The sequence below is a fragment of the Mastomys coucha genome, unplaced genomic scaffold, assembly GCF_008632895.1.
Source record: "Mastomys coucha isolate ucsf_1 unplaced genomic scaffold, UCSF_Mcou_1 pScaffold7, whole genome shotgun sequence".
Lineage (NCBI taxonomy): Eukaryota > Metazoa > Chordata > Mammalia > Rodentia > Muridae > Mastomys > Mastomys coucha.
In genome coordinates, this window is record NW_022196913.1 from 50,237,874 (window position 1) to 50,248,883 (window position 11,010).

Here is an 11,010-nt window from a genome sequence, read left to right on the forward strand (position 1 = left end):
CCCTACGCTTCTGTTTTCCTTTCCCTGCAGTAACAAATGGCACCCTGCTCTTTTCCTCTGTAAGGGTCTTTACAGACTGGTGGTTTTATATAACCAAAGGCAGGCCCCTTGCTCTCTAGTTCTAAGCAGGTGAAGGCCAAGCTCTTGCAAAACCCCAGGCAACAGTATTATCTTGAAGCAGAGGCTTCATAAAGAGAACACACATTCCCATTGCTGGAGCAAGTCTGTAATCAGAGTGGGCCTAGAGGACCTACTGTGAGAGCATCCTTTGGTCCAGGCAAACAACACGGACAAAGAAAGCCATTGCCCATGCACAGGACTTCCTATGATGGGGTGGCAGAAGTGGCTGTGGTTACAAGAGGCTGCCTGCTCACAACCCTGCAGACAGGGAAGCAGAGACATAAGTGTCCCCATTTCCCTACTAGGTAAATATGTATAGGAGGGCATTTTCTTTGGAAAGGCAAGCACCACCCTGGAGCAGGCGAGCATGAACCTTTTGGTCTTAGACTAGAGCAATGCTTCTTAGAGTTTCAAGGCATGTCTCAGAGTATCACAGCAAGCTGTGTCTTTTGCCTAATCAGCCTTTTGAGTTATCCTAGCCATAGGATAACTGTTAGCCATAAACTGTCTGTTATTAGTATCTAATCACGTGAGCAGGCAGAAGCCTTGCCCATTGCATACCAGGAATAGCCCTTCTAGTCTGGTCCAGGAAGGCTTCCTGGCATGCTACTTATTTTCCCACACACTAAGATACAATGTATAAAATCCCAAGCCCTTGTTTTCAGGAGCCACATGCTACTATGTAGTCTAGGTTGCCTGATATGTTGGGATGAGTCCTCATTGGATAGCTCAAAAATATAAGGAAGAAGAAAATAGAAGCAAAGAATCCCCATTCTTCCCTGGCCAAGTGAGAACTCTCAACTGTTTCTGGCATCCTCTTTCTCCTCCCCTGTGCGAGCTTCACTTTCAGTTAGAAGAACACCATTGGCATGTGTGGATGGGAGCAGGATGGGGGTTGCTGCTACTGGAGCGATGATTTTCCTAAAGCACCACTAACCCACACCTTCCCAAAGCTGAGCCCAACCCCAGCCTGTGCCCAGTACCTCTGAGACAGACATGAAATAGGCTTCTTGTGCCAGAAGACCTCTGCCCCACAGGTTTCTAAGCAGTGCACAGTGCAGGAAAACCTACACAAGCAACCACAGGCCACTTACCATTTGGAACCAAACTGAAGACATCACCGATAAATGCCACATAAGGTGCAAAGCTGCCAGTCATTTAAGAAGAGAAACCTAGAATGTTGAGCAGCTAGGAGATGACAGGTTAGGGACATCCATGCCTCGTCTCATGGGTCTCTGCAGGGTGCACTGAATGTTGAACAGCTAGGAGATGGCAGGTTAGGGGCATCCATGCCTTATCTCACGGGTCTCCGCAGGGTGCACTGAGGTGATGTGGAAGGGGCAATGAAGAGGGACTCACCTCTTTCAGCCACTGCTTTCTTTGGGAATCTGACAGATGGCAAAGACACAGGTTTGCAATTGGCACTGTTATTTTATTAGTAGTACGAGTATTATACAATAAACTTGTACTGGTATACAGACAATTTATTTAAAACAATTTTGTTCAAATTTTGAATCAAACATTGTTTTATTATAATAATGAAATAATTTCTACCTAGAAAACCTGCAAGCACCATCAAAGAAAGGGACCATAAAATTCAATAAACAGACTCGAGTGTATCCTACAAATAGACACACCACGATTAGAAAATAGAATATGAATTCTTCCATTTTTTTAATATTTGTTTTAAAAAAGCTAGTGCAAGTACAACGTTTTACACTGGAATTACAGAGAGTATGCACGCATATGGAAACGTTCTCCTGTCACGATAAAAGCTCTTAACTATGTATGCACTTAAAAGTTTCTTTTCAATAAGGTGCAAAAAAACCATTTTGTTTTCCCTAGTTCTCCACATGGTCTCCCTCAGCCCACGTTTTGGTGTCTGTTTCCCCTTGGCCTGTGGGAGGCAGATGAATGGAAATTGGTGGGTTTGGGAACCTGATGTTAAAACCCTTCTGCTGGTGCAGATCTCAGGTTCTTTAGGGCCAGGACTCCACTGGTTAGACATGCAGACTGTCTTATTGAAAGGCCACCACAAATACTGACAGGACTCCACCACAACCCCCTTTCAGCTGACACTACCTGGGGGTCACACTTGAGCAGTGTGGGTTGGGGAGGGGGCTGTAGTCACAGAATGAGACTATGGTGGGTTGCCATGGTTACGCCTCATTGACTCAAGAGTTCATCCCACCCTTGGACTAGAGAATAACTTCCGAGTAGGGGGCTCCTGTAAGAACTGGAGAAACTAATGCACCAACCTTCTTAGTAACTGATTTTTCACTCCAACAGTTCTAAGCCAGTGTCACCTCAGCTCGGTAGTCTAGGGGACAGTATGTTCTCTTGGTAAGGGTTACTTGTAAACAGTGCTTCCCATACAGGCCCTCAGATGAGCCATCCAGACAGCAGAGGAGCAAGAAGACGTGAGTGGATGGAGTCTCCAAGTGATCTGTAGTGGAAGACTTAACTCCTTTCAGTTAAAAAGTATTAGGGAAGTTCTTAGAGACTGGTATCATGGAGATGGTATCTATTGGCCAAACACACTTCATCTGAATACAGGTGAGGTTCCTGTAATGCAAGTGTCGGGATGTGAAAAGCTGAAGCCGCTGTCTCACTTCCACCTTTGTCAAGGTTCCATCTAAACTATAAGAACTTGCCCAGTAAGGGAAGGGACGTGAACCCAAACTAAAGTATCAAGGCTAGGGTCTGTTTACTGCCCCGATACTGTCCGGTTTGCACCACCCAGCGCAACTGCTGAACAGGAATATAACTCAGAGAAACTGCTTTGCATTTCGTCCGGCCTCGAGTTGAGAAACATCAAAACGAAAGCCAGGCATTCAAGCCAAAATGGATGTTTTACCCCCATGGGAATGAGGTCTGGGGTGGGAGGCAGAAGAAAGGCTCAACTTTTTTCTGTCTACTTGGGAAGGAGGATCCCTTTTAGAAACACTTCATGTTCAGGATTATATTCTTTGGGTTTATAGGAACAGGAAGTGCTGAAAATGTCAGATATCATCCAAAGTAAAGTTGCAATGGCTTCAGAAGGGAACTTAGGGAAGAGCTTTCGGCCTAGGAATGGACAGTATCCTCAAATGGCGGAATACAGAGTTTCCCATCCTTCACACAAGAGCTGTGTGTAACAAAAAACAGAACAGTAAGCATAGGTACAGTATAGTTGAAGAGCCTCTGACGTCATAATTCTTCCAGGCCATAACCATACAAATTTGATCATCAAGACAACAAATTGCTATATACAGGAAAAATAAACCCCAGACATGTAACCTCCAAACCCCTCCTCTGTTTTGTTTTTTGTTTTTTTTTTTGTTTTTTTGTTTGTTTTTTACACACAAAATATGAAACTCGTGGTTTCAACAGATCTGTCTCTTTCAAACACTGAATGAATCATTTCAACATTCATTTTTCTTTTGTGCAATTTTTTTAAAAAAAATTATCTGTACCCTCCCTCCCACCCCCAAAGTGAGTGCCTCAACCCCCACCCCCACCCCGGCTGCTCAAATCGGGCGTACTTTAAAGAAAAAAACAAAACGAAATGAAAAAAACTCCCCACAAGGTATAGCGCTACAAGAAAAAGCCTATCAGTAAGGTAACATTTGAAGCGAGGTCATCTATGCTAAAGAAATCTCAGCTCCAGAGTAGAGGTGTGCAAACTGTTTCGAGTTGCCTTAGGAACAGAAATACAACACTGTTCATGGACAGGGAGGGAACCAACCCAACTCAACAGGTCATATGCATGTGCTTTATAAAAAAAAAAGTAGATTATAATTATTACTTGATTTTTCCTTAAATTTTCTATTTTGGAAATCTTGGTGTGAAAACACAACCGTGGACACAACTTTTAAAACAACAAAGTATGATTCTCTTGCTTTTCATCTCAACCACCAAAGAAACTGGATTGGACCCCAGAGACTGGAGACCCTGTATTCCCCTGGAGTCAAAGGGGGTGACTGGGAAATGGGGAATGCAGAGGGTATCAGGAGAGAGCAGACCAGTTGGTTGAGCGGCTTGTGGCTCAGGAAACAGTTGCCATGCCAACCAACTCAACTCACAAAGTCTGGCTTTCTATCCCAAGAGCTCTGCCCCCTTACCAGTGTCTGAAGTAGGTGTTAGTGTCTTTAAAGCATCTACACAATAGGTTTCCTTAGTAGTCACAGATGTTACAAGGTATCAGCAATTGTTTCCTTAAAAGAAAAAAAGAAAAAAGAAAACAAAGAAAGAAACGAAAAATCCAAAGCTAGAACAAAAACAGATTTTGGCAACATATTTCAGTAAAGATCAAACTATGTGCAAAGAGTGGATTTTTTTTTTTTCTGATTAGAGGAGCTACTGCTTGTCTTGACCGTGCAGCAGTATATTGCAATCTGTGCAGTAGCTAAGGAGCAATCCACACGGTGCGGGGAGATCCAGACATTCCTTGAAATTGTACAGCCCTACTCCAGAGCAGTCCAAAGTGCTGTTGCTGAACACATCTGTGTCCCACACACACACACCAGCCCCATCCCTGAGTAAGAGGTGTGGAAGGTTCTGCAGGGTTCCTTGCAAGGGAGCAAGGACTCTTGCTACTTCCTTATGGGGTAAGGGAGGAGGGGAGGAACCCAACAAGCTCACCTAACAGAAAACATACAAGGTCAGGGTTCAGAGTTAAGGACATTCTGTTGCCACCACCACAAAAATCAGGCCATCCTAAACTGAGTCGGATGAGTGTGGAGGAAAGCAAAATGTGACCAGCGTAGATGATTATCCTGCAAGTCCCCCCGCCCTCCCCCAAATGAAATTCGGATTTCCACTTTTAAAAAGATTTGAGGTAAGTGGTATCCCTGGCCTTCGCTCCCCCCAGTCCCCACCCCATCCCACTGACCCCCAGGTGGCCCAGACAAGCTGAAACAATTCTAAAGTTAAACAGTCTGAGGAACAGTCACTTTGTGTATTGAGAAATCCCTAGAAGGAGGTTCCTGTTTGCTGATCTCTTATGACTAATATTACTATGTTTTCTTTTTGCCCTGACTAATTTCTTGGTGATTGTATTCCTTTGTAAACACAAAAAGGCCTGCTGCTACTTCGTTTTAAAATGGAAAGCAGGAAAGAGGAGAATGAAAGACGGCTGTTGGTAAATATTGCAAACAGGACAGGTACAGAGGTGCTTGGCTGATCCTTGTCCGAGGAGGGCACTGCTATTACCGCGCTCCCTACGCAGTTGACCGCAGGTGTTCCAGGAGCCTGGAGGGCCCCACCAATGTCTGCAAATCAGAAGTGGCCTCTGTGTGTTCTTCCTATGTGAAGAGAAAGCTGTCCCAAGGGAATGGTGACTGTGGTTGCCAGGTGGTCCCCTCCAAAGCCACTGGTGGGCATGCTCAGAACACACACATATGCAATAAGTTGCTTGTGTCAAAGGCAGGGATCAAAGTCTCAAGGACACAGAAGAGACTGAAAACGAGTTGACTGAAGATTGCATGGCTCCAGAGTTTGTCCTAGGAACCAGTCTGCCTCCCAGCTCCATTCCAGCTTCACTACAGCGTGAGGGGCCTTTGCAGAGTGTGGTGATGGACCTTCAAGGTCCCTCAAGTCTCCAAGGCTGGCTCTCACTGTGTCCTGGTGACAGACACACAGGCTCCCATAGGCTGCCTACCCCAGGACTCAGCATCCATGGTAAGGAGAAATCGAGGGGGTTTGCCTCTCCTGGCTCCCTCCCTCCAGCCTCTCTCTGGCCCATGAGGGGAAGAAAGGTCAGGCCACCGAACAAGGAAAAAGCCAAAAGGTAATGAACTTTAACTGGATAGCACACTATTGGCACACAAAGTATTGCACATGCTAAGGGAGCGGGAGAATGAGATGGGACAATTGCTTCAGAAGAACCAATGATTTGTAAAATTCCTATACCTGAAATAGAACCACAAAAGTTATGATATTCCTATTGCTCTGAGCATGTGTGTTTACCTGTTTTAGTGTTGGCTTAGTGGATAGAGACAGTTCAGTCCTCGTGGCTAGCCAGAGAGCAGTGTGTGTGTGTGTGTGTGTGTGTGTGTGTGTGTGTGTGTTTTCTGAGCTCACAGGGGCTGTTTTAGATAATGGCACACAGCGCCTCCGTGGCAACCTCCTAGTCCTCTCACCATTGAAGGTTAAAAGAAAAACAAAAACAAAAGCCTAGTAAGTGCCAGTGCCCTGAGCAGATAGAGGGAAGATTAAGCAAGGTCTCTGAACAGAAAGATTAAAAAAAATAAAAGAATCAAAGCACGAAATAGGCATCTGATTGCAAGAATGGGTTCTCCCAGCTCTGCGAGTGTGCGGAGCGGGTGATAAAGTTTAGAGAGAGGCCAGCTATTCTGGACCTACTCAACGGTTTTTGGTACATCCCAGAAAATGGTCTGTAAAAGGATCATTAGTCCCAGTGAAAGCCACTGTGAATGGAGACTGGATAGCTAACAGGTGGGTTGCCAGGGGAAGGTCTCTCTCTCTTTTTTTTTTTTCTTTCTATTTTGAGAAATGGAAGAAGTCTATTTTTTTTTAATGGCTAAAAAGAAAAGTCAAATAAGTACTTATTTAGGTTAGTTGTAGTCAGCCAAGTAGGAATGTTTAAAAACTTCTCCCTATTTATAAAACTTGGTTTAAAGTACTTTAAGACACACTCAGAACCCACAAATGATATTTTGACCTCTGGGAATGAAAACTTGTGACTTTATGAAAATACCCTTTCTGGGTTTTTGTACCAAACGTTAGATCCAAGTTTGATTTCAAATAGAAACCTAAGTTTCTAAAAAAATAATATTAATACTTTTTTTTCCAGAAATGAAAATACTTGCTCACATATGTAAAATGTCTGTATGGAAAACCCTCAATGACTCTGAGGAAGACTCTCAGACCTGGCTTCTGGTGACAGATGTGGCAGATGACAAAATGAAGTCTCAAAGGGACAGAACCTTCTAAGAAGGGCCTAGGGTCTAGGCAGGTTAGAAAATAATTTTGCTACATTTATTTATGCTCTTGCAACCCTCCCAAACCTTTCCCACAATGTTATTAGATAAAAACTGCAGGAATATCACACAAATAATAAACTCAAGATGTGCAAATTGCAAAGTTCACTAGGCATTCACCCTAGGAACACTGGACACCATGGAGCGTCTTTTCCTTTGTGTCTTTTTTTTCCTCTGTGACTTTTCTCGGTTTCTCTGCCAACTCTGCATATGCCTTTAATTCTTTCTCCAACATCAAAGTGACAAGTGCCTGCCGTCAGGTAGTACTTGGTGATCGTATATTGTCACGGGCTAGTTCGTAATTCACATTCATCCCTTTTAAACCAGATTGGAGTTTTTGACTGCTGCCTTGTGAGCAATCTCGCAGAGCTGAAGTGTAGTTACAGTGTTGAGAAGAAAACAAAAACAAAAACAAAAAACCAAAAGCAACTTAGGTTTGTCTTTTTTTTCCCCCCAAAAGAGTTGAAAGTGAGATACAGTACTTGTCTAATGACAGGCCAAGATGCTTGGTTAAGAAGCCTGTGCAGCATTTTTAACTGTTTACGAGATAATAGTAACAGACGAGCATCTTCCAGATCTAATTCCTCATGTCACACTGGGATTGAGGAAAAAAAAAAAGCGGCACCCGAGTTGTCCATAGTCATGAACAGTGCTAGACTAAAAGATAGAGAAGATGCTGCCAGCCCAGCCCAGAGAAGCTGGCTCTCTGGAAGGGCGTAGGGGGCTTGCATTTTCCTCTTGGAAGCAAAAGTCAATGCAAATAACCTGATTGGTTTTCCTAACACTGCACAGAAACCAGTGTGGGTGCTCCCCCCACCCCGCCCCACTGCTACCTGCCTGACCAGGAGTGACCTGAGCAGGGACTTCCCTACCCACCATGACAACTGGTGATGTCACTAGACTGGTAAAGCAGAAATGAAATCCCGCAAGTGGCAGCTGCTCTTAAAAAACGAAAACAAAAAACAACAAAACAAAACAAACAAAAAAAACCTCAGTGCAGTCAGGCCCCATGGGGGGAAATATATATATATCTATATATCTATGATTAAAAGTTGCTTTTTATTGTAAAATATGTTGGAGAGAACCACGTTCTTTGAAACTAGTTTCCCATCTGTCTGTCCGATGTCTCCCTACAATGCTTGGAAGCTGGGTCCCTAATGACTTTGCATGTGGGAAACCCAGGTCCCCCAATCCCATACTGAGAGGGAGCAAATGAGGGAGACACGGAGGCAAAGAAAGAGACACTCTCACTTGCCGCCATGCCACCCGTGTACCCCTTCACAAGGGATGCACCCAGACACATCCTTGCAGGTTATTTCCCACTGTTTGCTCTTGAAACCAGTAGGAACTGATGCCCCTCAACTCTGTGCTGCTGGAGAAGACAGGTGCTGATGAAGCCACATCCAGGGCCACCTAGGATGCCCCGGAGCTCCACGGCCATGGTTCTAACCACCCTCCACCCGCCAGCTCCCCAACAGACATTTGCAGACAATGCAAACGCACCAGTCTCCTGCGACACACCTGTTTGACTCTAATGACAAGGTTAGAATACAAACCTAAAGAGGATAACATGTAAATACTGTGTTACTTAGCCTACAGTACAGTAATCTGGATACAGACAGCAGAAGGAGGACCAGGCCTCCGCTGCCCGCACGGTCTCTACTTGCCCACGTTAGAGCGGCCTTCGATGCAGATCTTCACCTCCTGAGGAATGAGCGAAGGCTTGGGAAGAGTCAAAGGTGGCTCGTCCTCCGACTTCTCCAGTTTGCGGGTCTCCGGCGCCGACCACCTCCTCTTCCTCGTGGCCGTGGGCTTGCTCGGTTCTATCTTACTGAGGAAGGGTGCTGCAGGCAATCCTATCTTTTCTGGAAACTTCAGTTCGCCATTCTCAGAGAGCACCTGGGCGCTTCCCTGGTTGATTCCGTTTTCCTGCTCGGTGTACCTCTGTCTGCTGCCAGCCAGGCTGTCGGTCTTTGAGTGCTTCAGCAGGACACTGGCAGGGTCCACAGGCTGGCCCTTTTTAACAGAGCCATTCTTCAGGTTCTTGAGGGTGAGGGAGATGCAGACGTCCCCAACGGAGAGTTTGGAACACGGCAGATCAAAGAGCTGGCTGGTCCGCTCAGGACAGCAGGATGACCAGCCCTGTCCAAATACAAAAAAAGGATACTCCACCAAAACTTCCACACTGACCTGTGGAAAGAGAAGCAGAGGGAGGAAAAGGGAAGGAAACATGAGAAAACAGTTTATATGTGGTTTTTAGCATGTGCATGCACATTTGTGTGTGTGTGCACATAAAATCGTGCATGCACAGAGGCCAGAGCTCAACTTTAGGTTTTTCTTCAGACAGCTACTTTTCTGTATTGGATAACCTACTAAAACCATGTGCACAGGTGTGGGGTTATCCATTGGAACACAGGAAACTTAACTGTGGTCACACCCATACTACCAACAACATGAAGGTCAAAGTGAGTGCTCAGCCCTAAACAGGACATCTGTATTAAGCTCCTCCTGAAGGCTCTTATGGAAGGGTGTGTGTTGGGGGGGTGGGGGGAAGGGGGACGTAAGAGTCAAGAGGCTGAGAAATGCTAGCTTCTAGACAGAATACTGTGATTACAGCCATTCCTCCCCCACCCCCGCCCCTTTTAAGTAGGATCTCTCAGTGGCCTGGAGATCATCAAGTAGGTGAGGCTGGTGGTTTGCAAGCCTTGAGGCTTCTATCTCTGCCTCCCCAATGGGTGCAGAGATTCCAAGTACATGCGTCCACACTCGGCTTTTTAAAACATGGATGTAGGGAATCAAACTCAAGTCCTTCTGTTTGCATGGAAAGAACTTTACTAACTCTGCTGTCTCTCTAGGTCTCCACGAGTGCTTTACTTAACACGGACACACATGGGGTGGATAAGAAGAAAAAACTGAAAGTTTGTTTACCAGCCTCTCACCCTTACAGTGATACTCTGAACTGAGCGTGGTAACTGCAGCCACAGCTGTAGTAGCCATAAGCAGACCCTGGGCAGAAGCTAATGAGACAAATGTGAGGTCCTTATATCATTCCAAACATTTTACCAAATACCAGGTTTGCAGGGGGTCTGGTAAGACCACCTAGTGGTTGCCAGCAACCACAAAGTGCCCACTTGTGAGGCTCTGCAGGTGACTCCAAAGCCCAGCTGTAGCCACGCTAAATTCTGGTCAGACCAAAATGATTGGTAAGCTCTGTGAAGAAAAATGTGTTCCTGTTTGCCACTGGATTTCTTGCCCCTAAAGGGGGGCAGTGAGCATAATAATTGGAATCAATGAACTTTAGGTGTTCAATGAGTTTAAGGAGGGCATCATCTATAAGGGCTGGGACCAGCAGGGAGGTCTTTCTTAGGACCCTTAAGGATGGGCAGTATTGGAGGGCTTTTTCTTGTAGACACTATGGGGACAGTTATGGTCCAGCCACCAGGTTGTCTTGCATGCTAACATCTCATGGTTCACCCCTGGGTTCATCCCACTATGCAGGCTTCTTGAATTATTGAGCTTCTTCTCTTTACTGGATCCATAGAACACAGAAGGATGTTTTAGAAAGAAAAAGAAAAAGATCACAGCACATGTTATTTGGAGGGAAACCTCATTGCTCTAGGCTATTTAAATCATATTAAGGCTGCTAAAATTTTTCTGCTCTCTCCACAGTGGCTAGCAGTTAACTTGTTCACATGCTGAGAAGTGGTGTCTATGGAGTGCTTGGCCTTAAATAGGACATCTGTATCAACCCCCTGCCGAGGCTCTGGGACCATCCCAGAAGAGGGCGGGTGGAGACTAAGAGCTGGGAGGTAGGAGGAGTGCTGTGTAGTGCTGTCTTTGGGATGTGACATGGCCCTTGTACCCACCCATCCTAGCAGCTATGATCACTGCACAAGAGCCAGTCAAT

At 45.4% G+C, this 11,010-nt stretch overlaps 1 protein-coding gene across 14 annotated transcripts in view; it reads right to left on the reverse strand.

Annotated features, from left to right (window-relative positions):
- Nucleotides 1-6,917: 6,917 nt before the first annotated feature.
- The window catches only part of Atxn1 (ataxin 1), a 423,758-nt gene continuing 419,665 nt past the window's right edge, over nucleotides 6,918-11,010 (reverse strand). For 13 of the 14 annotated variants that reach the window (XM_031359330.1, XM_031359325.1, XM_031359326.1 and 10 more), the window contains one exon: nucleotides 6,918-9,293. In XM_031359330.1, the coding sequence (XP_031215190.1) occupies nucleotides 8,763-9,293 (531 nt within the window). In that variant the 3' untranslated portion in view covers nucleotides 6,918-8,762. The remainder of the gene's footprint in view (nucleotides 9,294-11,010) is intronic. The other variant, XM_031359321.1, reaches the window with a different exon arrangement.